Source organism: Lampetra planeri, chromosome 15, assembly GCF_965212315.1.
Source record: "Lampetra planeri chromosome 15, kcLamPlan1.2.h2, whole genome shotgun sequence".
NCBI classification, from domain to species: domain Eukaryota; kingdom Metazoa; phylum Chordata; class Hyperoartia; order Petromyzontiformes; family Petromyzontidae; genus Lampetra; species Lampetra planeri.
The window spans coordinates 7,943,205-7,964,105 of NC_136121.1; the positions used below are offsets into that span (position 1 = coordinate 7,943,205).

A 20,901-nucleotide genomic window follows, 5' to 3' on the forward strand; every position below is an offset into this window, starting at 1 on the left:
GTCGGAGCATAGTAATCCAACACGTAAAAATTGAAAGACGTTCATTCTAACACGTCATTCAATTCATTTATGAACTCATGAAGCAATGTATTTCCACTGATGCTATTACCAACCATGATCTATCCACTGCTGGGATGGTCTCTGACATCACCATCCTTTGCAATACCACAATGGCACAATACATCTCGCTCTAGACACTACAGTATTCGCATAACATTGACAAAATACATAATACAGTCATTGTTATAACCCAATAAACACGTGAAATCATTTTTGTTCAAATCTTTATTGAATTTGCTTTTATAAATAAAACAAAACTGGTCTAAGACAACACGGCGGTGATGTTTACACTTGGTGCAAGCACCGTCACAGCAACACCACCATCGACAGCCATTCTCAATCCACTGCTCAATGAAGGGGTGGGTGGCATCTGCCGACTACGAGGCAAAATAAGGCCTGCAGAAGTTGCCTGGCAGCAATGGACAGCATCGCCCCACCGTCAAATGCAGAGCTCACAAAAGGAGGGCTTGCAAGAGCGTTACACAACGTGCACCGCTTCATTGGGCAACGCATCAGAAAGAACACGAACGAACAGAAATTGCGATTTTGGTCAAGATACCCAGGGATGTGGTTTTAGTTATCGGTCAACTTTGCTCAAAGACCAAGGAGACGACTTGACAATGTTACATGGGAGTAATGCACTTAAGCGAATATCTGTGCTTGAAAGCCACTCAAGAGCAATGAGTTTGAATACATTGCAAAGGAGGGCAACATGGGGAATTGACTAAATTACCGACTTATCACAAAGCAAAACAGCTTTATGAGAATGTACATCAAATATGGTGACGATGTGGTGCAGAGGTTAGCGTGCTGTGCGATGAACCCTGAGTTAAATTGCGGGCCACAGCTTACACCTGTGGTGGGTGACATCTGATTTGGTCGTATGCGCGCCATTCACCAACCCACATTGATCAGCGTAGTTAAGTACATATAGTCAATCAACGTCCCCGACTGAAAAAATATGGGGAAGCTTTCATCCAGTAGTGGATTGATAAGGGTCTGTTAATTATTAATTGAGTATCACTATAAAACATTTTGGCGGGTAAGCAGCCAACGACGTGACCAAAATCAATGATTATACCAAATAACCTGCATTTCATAGCTTTACTGCAACAACCCAAGTAATATCACAGCCTGCATTGAAATATTGAATAACATTTTACACACGGATGCTGAACTCGCACGGTGTTCAAGTGGCGTATGGTGTAAATTTCAAGTTAACAGATTTTTTTGGGCAAGTACATGTCACTCACTGCAAGGCACCATGGTTGCACAAAGTCCACCACGGTCCTCACTCAGTACATCAAGACGTTGTCGCTGACAATAGCACTGCCTTCAAAAGCCATCACTCATTGCAAAATAGCATATTATGAAACCCTACATGCACAAATGTGAACGAAGCAAAATCAGCAACATAATTTGCAGCGATTTGCACAGTAAAGTCATCGATTTTAAAATTAGAGTTACGTCACTTGGCAATTTACTCATTTATACTGTTTTCCAATGTAAAACTATACGCACTCATACTCTATAAACATTGCATATTTCAAAAAGGCATGATCAACAATTACTAGGCACAAATCTCTGATACATAAAAACAAATTGTAAAGAAATCACCATGTTCAATTTACGGAAAATAAATGCAATTTACTGCTGGTGCCTTCATAAAGGCCATGATAACTTTGGCGATGTAGAGTATTTGGCTGCTATAACTTTCCACGTAAGCCACTTTGTTGAGCTATCATTTGTTGCCAGGTCGCTTCTGAAAAGAGCTATATAGCTCAGTGGGCCTTACCTAGTAAAATAAATAAAAAAGGTAAAAATAGATTGCTGGTAATCACCAGCAACAGTTTTTATTATAGACAATACAGTAACTTGGTATGACAATGTAAGTGTTCTGCACAGCTAAAAAAACACAGGTTTGCACTGTTTAATAAATAAAAATTGGTGTCGAGCACAAACTTGATTGTAAGATGCCATCCCAGTTGCCCACAAAGGGGAGTAAGCGATCAGCTTTGACCAAATTTAGGCAAGTGCGTTTATATATCTAAAATCGCCATGTTTCATGGCCTTGACGAGGGAAAATCCAAGAGGACGGAGGTGACAGACAATTCATGACCGGAACCAAGCGAGGCATCCTCTCCTCAATGAGCTCGAGGGCGACAAGGGAGGATACACTGTGCACCTATGCAAGTGATGGACGGACTGAACTCCCTGCAATATTTTAGTTCAGCTAAGTACAACATATTAATACACTTAAAAACACCGCATTTCACGGTGGAAGTGTGGTATAAAAAGGATGAAGTTTACAATCTTTTACTGCTGTCTCCTCCATTAAGCTGGGACAGAATATAGTCGCCCAAAGAAGCGGACTTGAAAAACATTCAACGAGATCAACAGAAACTCACCTTGTTAGCTGAAAAGAGACACTTATTGGCCAGAATGGCTTTGTGCCACAGCATGCGTTAGCACCCTAAACTCAAATCAGCAACCCATATTGTCCCTTCTTATTTTCGACAACAATGCAGCACATTGGCCAGTGCTAGCTGAGACCCTTAAAATAAAACACAAAATTCCCACGAGTGGACATTGCAGTTAACGATACAGCCTGAAAAATGTATTAAATGGCACTTTTGCTGGTAGCGGCAGTTAAGATAAAAAAACAAAAACAAAATGGTGTTGCACGTGCGACCAGCTTGATGACATGCGAAGTGGTTGCGCTATCTCCAGGCATCGGGATACTTCCTCACGTAGCGGCTGAATGCATCATAGATCGCCTGCCTGTGAGATAAATCACATTAAGTTACTTTACACCTTTGCCAATTACGATCGCCATCGCCTTCCACCAACAAAGGGTGCCAACATTGCCAACCTGATTTACACTGAGGCCACGTAGTATTTACATATTAGTGCACGTGTACAGCCCCTTGTCAATCCACTGCTGGATGAGGGCCTCAAAATCCAACATGAAGATAGAATTCTTCTTTATGTACTGCGTCCTCCTGCCACCCAATTACCCAACAGTCGAGTATCTCATGCAGATTCCTTCTCTGACAATAATAAATGGGTGGATTTTGAGGTGTCCGGTGGCTCAGAGGTCAATGTGCCAAGCTGGTATCGTTGAGACCTTGGGGTTAAATCCAAGCAGCTCATAATTAAAATAGATTGGTCTCAGTCTGATAACGAATTATTACACAAAAAAAGACACCCATCACATTAATTTTGTCTTACACTAAATTTGTTACAGCACTGTTAATGAAAAATATTGCTTTGTCCGTCATGTGACAAACATTACTCTGTGGCAAAAGAGGTGGGAAAGTGATGCCCCCTGCTGTGCAAACTAGAGGTCACAAAGGGATTTCACAGGTCGCTGCTCTGTGATATCCACTCCCGTGAGCAGGTCTCTAATTCCAAGGATTGCACTGCTCAGAATGGATTCTAAATCTCATGAGGTGACACCAGTAGCACAATCGGGATACAATTGCAGAAGAAAAAAAAAGGATTTACAGCTTGCATAGCAATACATCCCGCATCTCATAACGTAGATGTCATGACACAGACCCAAGTGGTGTGGGCCCATATCTCGCACTCACCTGAACTGACTCTGTGAGAAGAGGTATGTGCTGATGTGTCCTCCATCCAGGTAGCGAACTTCACAGCCCGGCCAGATCTCATGCAGGTCGCGCACGCCCGCCCGCGGTATGTACGCGTCTTGCGTTGCCTGCACCACAATGATGAGGCTTGGGTCCACGGGCACTGCCAGTGTTACACGCGCATTTACGCACGTACACATCGTCAGCCATGATCAATCCACTGTTATTGAAAGACCTCCCCAATCCGTTTACATGCCCCAGAATCCTGCGTGCAATAATCTACCTATATGTACACGTGTGTGTATATAGAAAACCCAAAAAACGAGGATTCATGAAATTGCATTTTTACAGACTGCTGGGGGAAGTTCTGTTAAGTTATATAAGCTCCAGCATGGCACACGAGGGGGTGGTGTAGTCAGAACCACGCCCGGATTATTTCGTCTCCTCTTTGTTGATGTTTACACATCGCACCAGGTACTAATTTCACCGATGCTAATTTAGGTCACCGATTTCATACTCCAGTACACTATCCACTATGCCACCACACCACCACGGTACAGCTGTTGTGGCAAGTGATGTTAGTGAACATCTATTAAGGCCTGCCAGGCAGTGAAGGGGTGATGTAACCAGAACAATGCACTTCTAACCACCTTGTGTCCCAGTTTTAAATGTAATGCATAATTTCATGCTAAATTGACCTTACAGTAGCTCAGGGCATGTTTAGATAACTGGTAATGGTAGGTTGGGTCTGTAATCAGTCCCATCACAGTGTTAAGAGTTATATTATATTAATTTACAACAGTTGATCATACTTCACCACATTGGTCAGTACAGATTGGTGAAAGGGGTGCCCAGGACTGCTTCAGATATCACTCACCACTGATGATAGCCAAAGCTGGGAATCAATCTCAAGTTGCCAGATACATAGCACATTGTGAGAACCAATTCTCCACTGCTCTACCCCAACGATTCAGGGTCAGTGGTGGTCTATATTAAACTTAAGCCCATTCATTTCTTATAACTGCTGACCCCACACGCTGGCCTGTACCACATCTCCCCAAATTGCTCCGTCTCGATTCCAGCGCGCACCAGAAAAGTTGCCGACGTGCGTGCACTCGTCCATGACGCCCTTCATGAAGAGCAGCGACTCCTTCCTCAGAAATGCCTTCCTCCTCTCGTCCTCGCGCCGCTTGTGTTTTCCCTCCTCCCTTCTGCTGCTCGTTTTCGCCGAGCCGCTTGCGGTCACGTTGCCGGCCGCCATGCCACCCACAAAACTCATGGTGGCACCGCCTCCAGCTAGGGCACTGCTGGACTGACCAATCACATTCACAGTCTCATGCCCGCTTTTGGCTCGATGGCCAATCAGATTCAAGTTGTGACTCGCTTCGGCCACATCTTTCATCCCATCCATCAGTTTCACGGTCCCGCCCACTCGCCTGTCAATCACACCCTGGGCCCCGTCTCTGTAATCTGGACGGCCAATCGGAAGGTTCTGGGCACTGTCCGAATGCTGGAGGTTGTGTAGGCCGTTGAGGGTGTCCGACGATTGTCGCACAAAGTCTTGGCCCATCCTGAAAGAATCCATCTGTCAGTAACAGACGGACAGTGCATGACCACAGCTGTTTAGAAGATGACCCATACATTTCTGAAACGGTGTTCACTGGAGTTGAGTATATACTGGGTGACCCAGTCTGACTTGAATAAGCAGTTGCATTTCAATGGGTCGTGGTCCAAGTGTCGATCGCAGAAGCAGAATAATATTCGTTGTATTGCTAGTGAAGGGCCTAATGCCATTCACTGGAGTTTCCACGAGGAAGATGAAAACAATTACTCAATTTATTAATAACATATAAATTGGGCAACTTACCATTTTACAAAATAAATTTGTTTCTCTGTAACAACCTGGCATTGGTATTCTGCAATGTATGGATTGTTTGCAAAGTATCATCCTGATTAGAGCTGTTTGCTATCGCATGTAATTTCTTCGCATTCACTACATCCTAAATGCTGTAGCTGTGTACATGTGTATCCTTCATATTCATTTTCCAAAACAATATTTAGTCTAAATATATTACACTTATTTAAATGAGTGAATTGGAAATCTGACAATTGTCTGCATCCAGGAAAATCATACCTGAGATGTCATGCCAGCTTCAGTTGCAATTTATGCAAACAACCATCGTCTATGGACTTGTAAGGCCCCTATTACTGTGGAAAGCGCAATATAATGCCAACACGATGGCATTGATGACAATGCAAGTAGTAATTATGTAAAAAAATGATGAGGACGATGATGGTAGTGTTGACGATGAAGACATTGTTAATGGATTATCATAGCAATATATTATATAAAATAAACTATGATAATTATGGTAGCGTACATAATTATGATAACAGTCTTGATGGCAATGACAATAATGATGACAGTGATGGTGATTATTGAATAAATCTATTGCAGTGATGATGATAGTTATGGTGATAATAGTAATGGTGATAGGGATGAAAATACATCACAATGGTAATTGTGATGATAACGTATTACTGTCACGATGACAATGATCGTCTGGCTGAGCGTACCCCGCAGTACTCCAGCAGGCGCGTGATTTCCTCCTCGTACTCGCTCTCCGACGCGTACTGCTGCTCCAGCTGCCGCCAGTTCACGGCGTGGCTCAGCACGCCCTGGATGGGGAGTGGAGTAGGGGCGGGCGACGGGAACATCAACACGCAGTCGTCGGATTGTCTCTGCTGCACTGCACGGCACGGCAGGTTTGACCACACAATGCTGACACGGTGTCTCGGAAATCACCTTCTCGGCCAGGGATGGGGAAATGTTTCCTTCCTGGGCACCGGTCGTGACTTTCAAATACATTTTACGGCTCACACACTGACACACACCTCAGTCACTTCTGTCATTACAAGAGGCCCTTGCTGTGACCGAAGTAGCTGAGCCCGGGAAAAGTAGGAGCACAATGCTGCCATGCCAGATATATTCCCCTCTAGCACCCGATTAGTAGTGTGGCTAAGATGCTTGCATTCACCAATAAATATTGTTTGTGGGCTGTTTAAAAGTGGTAGGCCTCATGTGGCCGTGGGTCAGATATGGCTCAAGAAGGGAGCCATGTATATTCTCCACCTATATTCGAGGCCAGGGGTCTGCAACCAAAATAATGAGCCATTTTTTTGTCATGCGGTAAAATATTCAATATTTCAAGAGCTGCAATGCATGTTCATGACGTCACAAAGCAGTCCTTAAAGAGCCGCATGCGGCTCTGGAGCCGCAGGTTGCCGACCCCTGCTATAGGATAATGCCCGACCCATTGTGCTCTCTGTGCCCTTGGGTGTCTGCATTCATTCACGTGATGTGTTACTAAAGTAAGGCAGGGCTTCCAGTTTTTTTTATTGGTAAACAGCACCAAAACCTCTTAACAGAGGAACCCAAATGTGCTCCATCACTAGAGTGCTCCACCCTGGAAAATGGGGTGAATCAGATTCTACAACTATGATGAAGGGCCACTGCACTTCTTAGTTTATTAACAACAGTTTTTTTCCCTGTAAAAACTGCCGATTAACCTATATAGGAAAACTGCATATCCATCAGACTGCACAAAGCTGTAATCGTCAAGGACAATTATAAGCTTATCATATATGCAGCATTCGTCAGTGACAAAGTAATGTCAGTGACGACGGTGGTTTTTCGGGCTATGAAAATGAAATGGCAATGTAATTAGTTGACGTGGCCATTCTCACCTGCCCTCCAGGCAGGTGAGAATGGCTAAACCTTATGTAACAGGGACCTAGTTGCGTGCTACATTCTACACTCTTGGTTTTGTACACTATTGTTGTTGACTATTTAATCACGTGCTTACTCCAATACTTTGTGTTGACTCAGGTTTTCCTTGAATAGCATATGGTTCATCTCATGGTCTCTTGCCTGGTTATATATTTGTAGTGACATTGGGGATGTCACTGTATGGTGCCGGGCCGAGAGGGCCGTGGCGTGCGATGTCCCTACATTGCGGACAGCACCGGGTGGGTTGCTGTGCGAGGTCGGCTCTCGCACAGCACAGCGTGCGATGCACTGTCATCACGTACACCCCGTAGGTGGGTGTAGTACCAGCCCTAGCGGGGCTTGGTGAGCACCTGGATAGCGCGGGCACCACACATAGCGTGTAGTGCGGGCTCCCACAAGGGGGAGTGGGAGAGTGTCAACCCAGGGGCAGGGTTGCCCCGGGCCATGGCACTCTGGTTGACCCCGTAGCCACGTGATCACATGTCCGGGGAGAGCTCTCGAGAGGGATCGGGAGCTAAAACGCTCGAGAAGGCAGGCGGGGCCAAGGGTGGAGTGGCCCCTGACCCGGGAGAATAAAAGGTGGGTCCCTGAGAGGGACCGGGGTCGCTGCATTCTACAAGCTGGAAGCTCTATGTCCTACGAGACATCAACACGTGGTCGGGGACCCGAGTGAGGGTCTGACCCGTCGTAGCTGTAACTCCTACGTATAGAGTAGTTAACTGGGTGGTCACCACCCTAGGCTGTATCTGGTGAAGGGGCAGTTACCCCTTTGTGTTAATGGGTTGATGTTACAATAAAAGTGTTGCCTCTAAAGAACGTCTGCGACTCAGTTGGATTCACTATATATTGAACGGAAAACGAATGCAGAGATGAGTGTGTCTTTATCCGGGTTGCGCCAACTCACGGTGGTGAAGACGGCGGAGGCTGTGGACCAGGAGAGGCAAGGCACCAGTGGGATTGGCTTGGGCCAATTGGTGACAGCCAGGGAGGCCATCTGCACAAAAACAAAGATGACCCGTATAGCCTTTAACAGACTGCTGGGGCAAGTGCTGCGAACGGACACCTATGAAGGCCAACACGGCACACAAGGGGGTGGGTGGCCAAGTCGGCCTAGGTGAGGCCCAGGACTGGTTCATATAATCGTCAACGATGTTGGTGGCAATGAGGGGGAATGAAACTCGGGGTCGCTAGGTTCGTAGCGCAGCATGCTAACCACAGCAACCAACGCTCGTCACACACGCACAAACGCACCCTTATTGTGCCGTAAATGACTTGCATATCAACAAATTGCGTATCTTCTACAAGCCATGAATTCCATTTTGCCATCTCTCATGGTAATTCGGAACGAATGGAACAGGTAAATGCAATAGTACGCACGTGTCCGCCCATGGAGATGCCGGTCATTGCAAGCGGCCCGTAGCCTTCACGTTCCAGCCAGTGCAGCAGCGCGGCCGACTCGAGGATGAGGGCGCCGCCCATTACGAACAGATCTGACACGTTCCGCAGGCTCGAGCGCCTGCACACACACACACACAAGCACACGGCATCCCACAACACATGGAGGTGTTACCAATTAAAAATAAATAATATTAAATTTACCAAGGCCCACTGAGCTATACAGCTCTTTTTCCGATGCGACTTGGCCATAAATCATCGCTCAACGAAGTGGCTTATAATCACGTGAAAATGTATAACAGCCAAATACTCTAAACACGTGTTTCTAAATGCAGAGGACCCAGAGAAAAAATACACGTGACCACTGGGAACAAGTGCAAATTCAAAATACACAGCAGGCATCAGGGTCGGGATCGAACCCACGACCTCCTGCATACCAGGCGAGGTAGTTAACATCTCACCACCGTGGCTCCCCTTTCGATCCTCGCCCTTTTAGCCGTGACCCCATGGTGACTGATGTCTAGAATGATCCTGTGGAGGTTGGTGGATCCTAGGAAGGGGGCATCGCCCTTTGGGAGAAACGCGTCTGTGGGGCACCGAGGTGGTGTCTTCAGAAAAGCATCTTTTTTATTGTATATTTGTGAAATTACCAAACCCAGTGGGGGGTGTGAGGTGACCAGGTGGTGGCAGTACAGCAGGTGGGTTTGCAAACTCATCCTTTAAGACCTTTGAGTGTTATTTCCTCATGTGCATGATGGTTTCCTCCCAAACTTACAATATTTCTTCAAATGGGATTGGTCAAACTTGCCAATGCAGGGCCACGTCTAAAATAGGCATGAGACAGTGAGGCTCTCCTGGGTAAATGCTGGATCAATAAATGAAATTACAGGAGTACGGAGTCCATAGGCCCAGAGCAGAATTGTTCACTTGTTGTTATGACCTTAGGTGGAAATATGTTGTGTTGCTTATTGAAAAAAAACACAGTACATATTTTCAACAATATTAATTTTAAAAATGGTAATTCACTGTTAATGACCTCATAAGCATGTTCCACTAAACATCTGGCATTTCAGCTATTATTAATTTCTGTACTGATGCTTGAAAAACATCTGGCAAGGCCTCACTGTGTCTTGATCAAGACTGTTCTTGCTTTTCAATAGACTTCTGCTTGAATGTCTGGCCAACTGCATTTAGAGCATTCTTATGAACGTGGGAGAAAACTGTAAAGTACCAAGAAACAGACACACTCCCACGAGATAATCTTCTGCGTTTCCTCTGCCTGTGACCGAATGCCTCTCTCTACAAAATGAATACGCTCACTTTGTCAGTACAGAATCTTCAGATGTGCTAAAAACTGTCAAGGTATACGAATCCAACTGTATAGTATTGCATTTAAAATAGGTCAGCCAACTTGTTGGTGCACACAATGATTACAGACTTGCTGGCCAGTAAGCTTGTTTCTCATGTAGCACAGCGACTCTTGTTAAAGCTGGGATCCCCACGTGATCTCATAACCTGGCCTGCAACCACCGGATTAAATGAGGTAAATCCCTGTAAAATCTGGGCGAGCCCCTCAAGTTGTATCTACTGAACCTTGTTGATGAGCTGTAAATAGACGCCGTACATTTACACGTAAAGTTATCTCATCAATACACTGTTTGGTGAGGGCCTCCCAATGCTGTATGGGTCGTATGACCATACTTCACCACACTGGTCAGTACAGGTTTGTGAAGGTAGATGTACCGTAGAAGGGATTTTGCCAAACTGCCGTCTCCTGCCAACGGAGCAGCCTATCACACAACCTGTTCTGTAAATGGTACCTGGCCACCAAAGCACTATCCAGGCCCAAAATCCTGCTAATCTTCTGAAATCTGAGATTGAGGGCATTCCTGGATATGTGGTCACAGGTATACAGTGTGTAAATACTGTTTTAAATGCCCACAAAGTACAACAGTGTATAGTTTATATCTCTCAACCTATCATGTACCACATTTCCTGTGTACAATTTGTATGTCTAATTGTACCGGTGTCCATGCCATCTTAAACAACTTTTATCTCAATTATGTGCAGCATTTTTAGACCGTTTTCATTGTTGCAGTACTTACACTTGGGCTTTGGGCTTCCTGTAGCCATGTGGAATCCCCGAGGGTCAAGGTTCACACGGTAGCACGGGTGTCATCGTGTTAGCTTCAGAAGCTCAACAGACCATTCGGCCACAGGGTAGAAGTCAAATATTTGGAAAGATATACAACTTCAATTGTAATGTGTTACCAGTTTCCATTTCATATACACCTCTGATTAGCACAGTTGGCTACGTACGTTGCGAAAAAAGTTCAACATACATACATACAGTTGCTCGGGCACTGTGCTTTGAACCTGAGTTTGAGTCCCGGTCATGGCTAACATCAAAGGCGAGGGATGACTGAACTGGTCATGGGCCCTCACCCGCCTTTATCAACCCACACTTGTCAGCGTGGTTAAGTGTGGTCGAATAAACTGTGAGGAGGCCTTCATCTATTAGTGAATTCACAAAGGGATTCTCTATTATTAATAATTATGTAAGCGCACAGACACTTCGTATTCGTGGTTGCCTACAAAATCCAGGCAACTGCATTACAGATTTGGTTTGCTGACGAGTGTGTAGAGCTTGAAACTGGTCCACATATTTCGTACAATAAAGCTGCCATTTTTTAAATATAACACCGGGAAGAAACTGTTCATGACGAAAAACTTTGTTAAAAACTATTTTTTTAAGATATAATAACTTGAGGCCCTTTGCCACTCCAGTGCTGGATGAAGACATCCTCACACCATATTGGCCGTGTTTTTTTTCCCTCCATGCTTCACCATGCTGGTAAATACAAATTGGTGACGTGGGGGGCATGGTGCTAAGCCTGGTTCAGAAAGCACTCACGCAACTGATGTTTGCCATGGCCAGACAAAAAAATGTGCCACCGCATCCTCCCCTAAGCAGCAGCCTATTAGCACTCAATTGTAAACACACGTGGCTGAAACTAATGCAGCCCACAGTTGGGCTTGGCGGAGGATATAGTAGGGGTTTTCCAGCAGCAGTGACGAGATTCCGGCCTCCTTGATCATGGGTCGTGCCATGAGCGCGCGTCGCCGCCAGAAGTACTGCAGGACAGCGAGAACGGTGTGAGCGCGAACACGCGCAGCCATGTGCACAGTCCAACACACAACGGCGCACACGGGGGGCCGACAACACAGCGATTCACCCCAACAGTATTCTCGGCCTCACCGATTGTGTTTACATAGGAAAAGTTATGTTTTTTTCAAGTGCAGGTAATTAGAAATTATTGCTAACCAATGTTCAAAGCATGTATTCATGAGCACTGTCCATCCGTTTGTCTGTAATGGGAGGTGCAACGACTCTCATAAAGATGATCCAACATGAACAAAACTTTGTATAAAGCTGTATTGCTATCATGGATTTGCCCTTTACAAACATGATCAAAAGCATTTACCAAAATTTAAGAGACACTCATCATCATCACTAACCACCGATAAAAGCACCAGTCTCGCTGTCTTAATCATTCCGGCTGAATCGCATGCACCCTACCGAGCAGAGCCGCTATCCAAGCTCGGTCATGTCATCATGGCCTATGGATGCACTGCTTCCTAACATGCCTGGCTCGAGCACTTCTGTTTTTATCGCTAATTCAATCAATTCATGTTGTAAAGTGTTACAGAACCGATGCACACAAATGATTTCTCTCCGTAGATTTATATGTAGTTTAACTCATTAGCCACGATAGAACTCGCAATGGCCAACAGCAGATGATCGCTCTAGTAACTGGTTGCAGATGTCTGTGAGCGACTGTGGTGGTAAATTAATGGTAGACTACAGCTGGCTAAGTGGTGAGCACATTAACCAATATGCCAACACAGAAAGTGACAAGACATATTTAATCAACAAGACTCCACCCATCGTCAAACTCAAGAGGATGCAGAGAAAGACTCAATCAACAAGAAATGCAAACTCACATGGTCCCCAGTTCCCGCCAGGTGAATGCACACGGGCCTGTTGGCTGTCTTCCATTTCAAAGGTAGAATGAATTGAAATCTGAACAGGGAAGGCAAAGGAACGATATATTTACTACTGGACACAATAATTGGTTCATATGGTGTTACAGCCTTACTCAAGTATACCCATCTGCAGTATCGTGTGTCCTGCTGTATCGATATGGCTGATGTCACAGTCACAGGAGATCAGCCGATAGCCTGGATGCATGGGTGGCAGGGTGAGCGCTGATATGGTCTCACCTGGCTGTGACGATCTCGGGCGGCATGATGCCGGGCAGGTAGTGCTGCAGTGGCGACGTGAAGTGCCCCTCCATGATCCGCACATCGGACTGCTCATAAACCTGCCACGTGACATGTTAGTGCTACACGCGAGCATTAAACGTCGCTGTTGCAGCATAACATTACTTTGCTATTGCAGCAACTACCAGCAGCCCTGTACAATCGGGCAGATTTCTCAAACAATTGTGAATGTGTGATAAGTGTGAAGGTTGACAAGATGTTATATATAAACTACATATTTTCAGGGAGCGAGCCAAGCTATAATTATATTTTATGGCAGCCATATTGTTTTTCAAAATGGCCACCATTGTCAAACGATACACCTAAAAACTGTACTTTTAAAGGCACATAGGTTGCTTGAAGTGGCTATACACACATTTGTGACCAAGAAATTTATGACACTTTTAATGCATTAGAGGATAGGAGCATGGCTCATGCCTATGGGTATACATGCCTTAAGGCTGTCGGCATCTCCCATGTAGTGTGGATATAGCTTTCTGGAGTCTAGATTTACTGGAGTGTAACCTACACAACTTACTCCAGTATTACTATGTATGTTGGCCTCTTCAACACCATCCCCTTAATCTGATCGGACTTTTTTTGAAAGGCAAACTATAGCACGGCCCTATAGTGGATCGCTGAGCTTATCTTCCTGGAAAATCACACACTCCTCAAGTATGTGGAACAAGCGTGATGAGGTAATGTTCTTATGTTTACTTATATTTCTTACTTAACATGCCTCAGATTTATCAATCGTTTCAGCCACCATATTCTAAAACTACAACTATAATCTTCTTTCCCTCACTGGGAGAAGTTGAGAGATACAAAAATTGCATTTTATTAGCTTGAGTAAAGATTTTTACCTTGTAAAGTTGGATATGGTCAATCTTGTTAATAGTTGATGGCCAACCTCAACAAATGGCAACCATGGTGATCAAATTGCATAAATCTTGACATACAAGATAACTAATCCATTTTAAGTTGAAATCAAGGTCTCAGTGGGTTTATTTTAGCTTGGGTCCCTCTCTGAAACTGTTGAGTTTATATTCATAAAGCATCCTGTCAACTTTAATGCTTAAATCACATGTACTATATCCTCTGCCAAGCCCAACTAGATAAATGTTCAAGGTAACCTGTAGCTTGGTACAACTCAATGCACTCTTATTCATTGGTGGGTGTGGCTCATCGATAACTCCTTACGTGTGTCAAACACATTCATATATACCATGCTGCTGCAGATTAATACATTTTTGAAAGCCTCCTTCCACAGCAGATGAAGATGAAAGCTCTTCAAAAAACTTTTGCACATGTTGTCGGAGCTGTATCAACACAATCTACGCACGGGCACCATGTTTAAACTAGACAATGTCACGTGGTTCTGCCAGCTGTGGTTTGAACCTTGTCCACGTGGATGGGGTAGTCGTGTGGCACCAGGTGCTGGCATCTCTCCCGGTTCCCGATCATCTTCCTGAACTCAAAAATCCTGCACACCCAGAAAATCACACCAAAATAGTTGTCTTTTTCTTTTCCACTACCTCCCCACCCCTCACTAAACCTCTTAGGATAACCGAGAATATTTTCAAGGGTTTTCAGAACATACAAATTAAGATGCAACAACTTACGCTTGTGAGACCTTCCGCAAGAAGAAAAGAGGAGCAGCGTCTGCGAGATATCATGATTTATCTCACGAGAGCCACTCACTATATAGAAAACTCAAGAAGCCATGGGCTGGGAACATTGCTAAAAAAATAACAAAGGATAAAAATAGAGATAGAATGGCAGCCAAGGCAGGGGAATGTGCACTATGTGATGACTCATATGCAAACAGGGAATAATATTAGAGCTCGTCTTGAACGGATTACCAGTGCATATTAACATCATGAATTAACCAGCCAGCAGTGGATAGAAAATGGCAATCTATATTTTTACACTCATGCAGAAACAGGAAATTCTCATGAAATTCTATGTTTGGTGTTGGAAAATTTGAATCTTTGACGTATTGGTTTAACTGAGATTCTTTGTGTGAAATGTATGTGACCAATTCATATTGGGCGTGGGTTGCAGACACCTACATGAGGACATAATCGCAAGAAAGCTGCTCTTCACTGTACAGCAACCTGACTGTGGAAGTCATCTCAAAACATTCAAACAGGCCAAGGCCGTTTGACATTAACACTTGCGAAAATGCATTTTACGCTAAATCCACAACGACCAGCAACAAGTGGCCTATTCGGTGAAAATTAAACAAAAGCGATCAGTGCTGCATCGGTCCGGTTTCAACCGCCGAGGCCGTGCACAGAGAAGACAGGACAAAGTTTTGGAAGGGAGGGATTGCGAAGAGAGGCAGTCATGTTCACCTTTTGAGGTCCTCGGGCCGGCCCCAGCCATGCGTGAAGAGCTTGGTGAGAAGTAGGCGGCGGTAGAGCACGTCCAGCCGGCTCATGGCGCCCAGCGTCACTCACTCTGCAGCCAAAGCGCGCGCAGTAAAACCACGCTCAAGTGGCCCAGAGTCTTTGCGAGGCACAGCTTGGGTTTACGGAGACGCAACAAGGGCACCTTGTCTGCAATCCACAGTGATAGAACAGGTAAAGCTACTACAGACCTGTAACTTCAGCCTCACGCCACTCCTCGCAGATGTCTTCACTAAAGGGAGTGAGAAAGCCCCTCCGGAAGGTATCTGGCCCGCTCTTTCATGCTGGCCAAACATCTCGGAAGAGGTGGGAGTATCCACACTTTACCCCACCACACGCGACCCGCCAATGACTAACTGTGGTGTGATAACTGTAGCTGGGTATATCTGGGGCGGTGAACCAGGAAATCTTTCTGCACCTGGCACACCACATGCAGTATACTTCTCACTATGGTTGGGGTGACTAGACATTTGCCTACTTCAGTTTACCAACAACAAAGAAAATCCAAAAGAGATGTTTTGGGTTAGATCGTATAAATATATAAGTGTGTCGTTAAAACCCTCCACCACCCGACACAGGCAACTAGTAATGGTTGTCACGTAAACAGAACATGCCAATTCGTCACGAGTACAGCACACCAGTGTGTTCGAGAGCCATGCCATAACAAAAAACCTCTATTATGGATGATATTGGTCGCGAAAGCCTACGTGTTAAACTGAACAGAGAAAATATTCAGTAATCACAATTAGAAAAGGACACTGGCAAATCATTGTTTAATATATTGTACGGATTGCATGCTTACATACAGTACAATGCGTATTTTGCAACAACAAAATTAAAATAGTATTTATTTCGTGAACTAATTGTGTAATATCTCTTGTGCAACCTGACTAACAAAATGCTTGCATTTGGCATTCATCTTTTGCACAGCCATTTGCTAACAAATATGAATTGGTGGAGGAGCGTTCTAGATTAAGCACAAAAATCACTAACTTGGGACTATGCGAATGCAATTAAAAATTTTACAGCAATGAACAAACAAAATAATCCGATATGAAGCAGCTTCTCAACACACACTCTGACCAGGCTTAAGCCCTTGTAAAAACACGAAACAAGACATACATTTGCACTTTTAAGCGACTGTCAATGTCTTTTTAACCTTTGGACTACCTGCCAGAAAACCAGAACATGATCTATGCCAATTGACAGTTCAACCTCGTGTGCAACTGCACAGCGATCATCTTAATAAATATATAAAAACGATGCAGATGTTGACCCCACTGTGTTGCTAAAATCCACTCAAACCTTTTCATTACTGATGTTAACAATACTTCGATTCGTCACAGATGTAATGGATCTGCGAGCCATCCTCACGCACACGCACCATGCGGACACGACATCTCCACTCTCACGACAACACGCACCAATCACACGCGGGGGAATGCGTGGGATGGGGGTCAGGGGTCAAAGGGCAGTGACGTCACCCAGCCCAGGCCCGGCCGCCGTGGATGTGTCTTGGGAGCGAGGGCGGAGATGGAGGGGTTAAAAGGGGCTGTGGGGACATGTGTTCGGGGTTGGTCTTGGAACGAGTGTTGCTGTGCGTTGGTGAAATAAAGAAGTGCTTTAACCATTCTACGACTCCTCTTCACAATGTTAACCGTCACTCTTTAATGTCAACTCGACCGACCAGCCTGACATAGTACACAGGAAATTCGTTTTTGCAGAGGACATGGTACTCGCCACACAAGCCACTACAAGCCACCAGCCGCCCCAAAACTACGGACCTCTACATTTTGGTGGATTATTCCCACCACTAGAAACTTCACCTGAACCCATCCAAAACATTTGTGGAAGCCTTCCACCTTGACAACAAAACTGCTACTCAACTGCTCAATGTCACATTCTGCAATTAAAAGGCGATATACGAAGTAAATCCAAATTGCCTGGATGGGACTCGGAACCGGAATCAGACCTTTGGAAAACAATATTTTAAAGACACGAAAAGGGCAGAAGTAGGTTAGAAGCTACTACGTGGGGTCCTGGAGCTTGCACGCTTTGAACGGCAGCATTGGCACAGAGGAAAACTGTTGCCTCCCCATTCATCAGGACGTCAATAGCATCGCTTGAAGTCACGCAAGCCCTTTTGGACCCATGTGCTTCACCTGCAACAATGCAAGTTCAAACCTGATGAAGTTTGGAGAGCTGAATAGAGTTCAAAATAACTCTCAAACAAACACCTTGTGAATTACCCAATGCAGAAAATCCCTGGGTTTGATCTTCTATAAAGTAGATGGTCCACCCTAAATCACATCCTCACAAACCATGGCAGATTCGGATACCTGATGCTCAAATGGAAAATTAAAAACTATCCATTGTGCGACTGTGGTCATCCAGAACAGACCATACAACAAATAACGACGCAATGTCCGATCCACAAATAGAAGGAGACATTACAGCGATGCATTCCGCTGCTCCTGACTCGGTTGTCTGGCTTGCCCACCTGAATGTGAAATTGTAGTTTTTGCTCAACATCTACATCAGCCATGCGAAAGAAGAAGATTGGCGCAGATAAAGTACATGCAATATACTCGAACGCCGAGTACTGTCCACCGGATTGGTCGAGCAGCTCTCACATACAGAGTTCGTGGGCGCACAATTCGACACAACAATGCCCCCCCGTGACCAGCACTGTGAAACCAACCTTGATGGAACGAATGTGTATTTAGCCCACATAACACTCCCCGAAGGTCAGAAGAGATACACACACATTGCACGCACTTTCCACACCATCGTGACCAACTCGAAGCTACCAACAATTCGTGTAACCCTCCGCTATCTCGCCTGAAATATCGCAAACCTTTATTGGCACCAGGGCAAAGGCTCTCTCAATGCGCCCTCCTTCAACGTTGAGTCGCGGTGGAGAACAACCTTGGACAACGTCCCAAAACAAGGGCCTCATCATTGATACCACCGCAAACCCCCCTCGGGGGAATTGGACCTACCAAGGACGACGTGGCCTGCTATGAATTGCATCTAAACATTGCACTGGAGTGGGGTCACCGATGGAATATGAAACACAGCCCTCATTTGGAACTGTGGCGGTCAAGGCCACACCAAGGGACACGTTGTTCCCCGACAGCGCCCACGTTGGTAATTCGCTGGCAGCATCTCAGACATTCCCAAAATCACTCCTGTCGTTCTTAACTGGGTCACCAACATCGACAACATATAAGGCTTGATAATCGCACCCCAATACAAAGTGTTGTTCTAATGGTCAGCAATTATTCAAACTCCTATAACTGCTCACAACTCAAATAGCTCGTTCGTAACGCACTCATTCCTGCCCACTCGATTAATGAAGTTTACCACCATATTCTTGGTTCTTTCGGTAAAGTCACGTAGAAGGGAAATAATAAAGTAATACAAATATAAAACCATAAAAATTCTCACGACGTTTCGACTGCAACACAAGCAATCATCATCAGATGTGAAATCCACAGCAATAATTTTTTATTTTTAAATCCTTTATATTAAGTTCGCTTGCTTGCTTGCGTGCCTGCGTGCTTGCTTGCTTACGACCGTGCAAATCTTTCGGTCGTTTTTTAACCCACTTCCCGTGATCCAATCGAGCTGACAATTTCCACACAGACTCGTTGTGCGTGACAATTGATTTTCGTGAAAAAAAAAATCCAAAATTTTACACTGTTTAGGGGGAAAAATTTAAATATTTAATTACCAATTGCTTAATGCTGGCAGACAATCATCTGACCCATAGGTGGCAGCCATCTCAAGCCAGAGGACGAGAGGACTCTAGCCGCCACGCATATAAAGGATTTAGAGTGAAAAACTTTAAGGGTTAATTTTTTATTTTCTTGCTGTGAATTTCACACCTGATGATGATTGCTTGTGTTGCAGTCGAAACGTCGTGATAATTTTGATTGTTTTATTTTTTTATTGTTTCCCTTCTACGTAACTTTACCGACAAAACCAAGAATATGAATCCCTGCAGTCACGAAAGCTTTAAATCAAAGTTTACCACCGTCTACCTTGCTTAACGATGCCTCTCTTTTACTCATCGCTCAGTTGACACCGTGCGCTCAAACACAAAGTCACGATTCTTCACTTGTTACCAACGTTATCGTGCCAGGCTATGTGCACTTTGAGAGCACACGAAATAAAGACACCGACAAGGACACACACAGGAACAGGGAGACATGCATACACATTGACAAATATTAACACTGCTCATATTGATACATGTACGCAATTACACACAGAATTGCACTTGCATGGGGTTACGGAAACGCACGCACACAAACACGTTGACAAAAACTTACACATCCAGGTAAATCTATATATACTTAATATAAATGTGTACATACTGAAACACACATACACGTGTTATTACACAGATGCAAACATACCTGCGACACAGACGCACAAACACGCACACTTACAAAGACAGACGCCCCCGTGTATCCTGAACAGACTGTTGGGGAAAGTGCTGCTAACCAGCACCTATGAAGGCCGGCATGGCACACTGACACACAAACAAACACGACGACCACAACAACAACAATCCCAAATTGACCGTGACAGCAAAATCGCTGTGAGCGAGCACCTGTTAGCCCCGGCAGGCGAGTTCAGCATCACACGCCCGCCACCTCAACTCTTCTTCTTGTTATCACCGTCCCCGAGGTCTCAATCACCACCTCCACCACCACCACAGCACCAACTTCTTCACTCCCCTCGTGGTGGCGATGGCCAAGTCGACCTAGAGGCGGCCCACGGCGTGGCGAGGAGGTCACATGAACCCCCCCCGCCTCATCCAGTCGCCAGTGACTTGCACTCTTATTGGGCCAATCCCAAGTCACCTCCTATAGCCAATCACAGGAGCCCACCGCGGGGGGGGGGTGGAGGCGTGGGGTTATAACCAATCGCGTCACGGAATAATGCTGCAAGGGGAGGGGGAAGAGGAGGGGAGGCAGGAGGGGGTGGAGATCAGCGGGGGGGGGAGGAGGGGGTGGGAGTTGAGGGGGAGTTGAGGGGGGTAAGGGGGTGAGAGGGGGTGGAGAGGAGGAGGGGGTGGAGAGGAGGAGGGGTTGGAGGAAGGGAGAGGAGGAGGGGGGTGAAGAGGGGATGAGGGGGGGGAGAGGGTGAAAGAGGGGATAGGGGGCAGAGGTGGGAGAGGAGGAGGGGCGAGAGGAAGAGGGGGTGAGGGGGGTGGAGAAGGGAAGGGGGAGGGGAGTAGGGAGAGAGGAGGAGGAGGGGGGAGAGGGGGAAAGGGAAGGAGGCAGAGGGGGTAGAGGAGGTATAAGGAGGGGGAAGA

At 45.5% G+C, this 20,901-nt stretch overlaps 1 protein-coding gene across 4 annotated transcripts; it reads right to left on the bottom strand.

Moving 5' to 3' along the window:
- Positions 1–267: 267 nt before the first annotated feature.
- ABHD18 (abhydrolase domain containing 18) lies at positions 268–20,423 on the bottom strand. 4 transcript variants are annotated; one of them, XM_078600969.1, is made up of 14 exons: positions 20,194–20,422; positions 15,519–15,722; positions 14,560–14,644; positions 13,123–13,223; positions 12,844–12,922; positions 11,887–11,973; positions 10,944–10,969; positions 8,821–8,959; positions 8,348–8,437; positions 6,231–6,332; positions 5,090–5,238; positions 4,743–4,960; positions 3,654–3,816; positions 268–2,841 (listed from the first exon to the last, which is right to left on the bottom strand). In XM_078600969.1, the coding sequence occupies exons 2-14, from the start codon at positions 15,602–15,604 to the stop codon at positions 2,781–2,783; spliced, it is 1,386 nt and encodes a 461-aa protein (XP_078457095.1). In that variant the 5' UTR covers positions 15,605–15,722; positions 20,194–20,422; the 3' UTR covers positions 268–2,780. The 4 variants fall into 4 exon arrangements, 3 of the variants coding, with proteins under 3 accessions (XP_078457095.1, XP_078457094.1, XP_078457093.1); XR_013586077.1 differs by having other exon boundaries at positions 3,654–3,781; positions 4,743–5,238; positions 20,194–20,423; XM_078600968.1 differs by having other exon boundaries at positions 4,743–5,238; positions 15,519–15,624.
- Between the last annotated feature and the right edge of the window lie 478 nt (positions 20,424–20,901).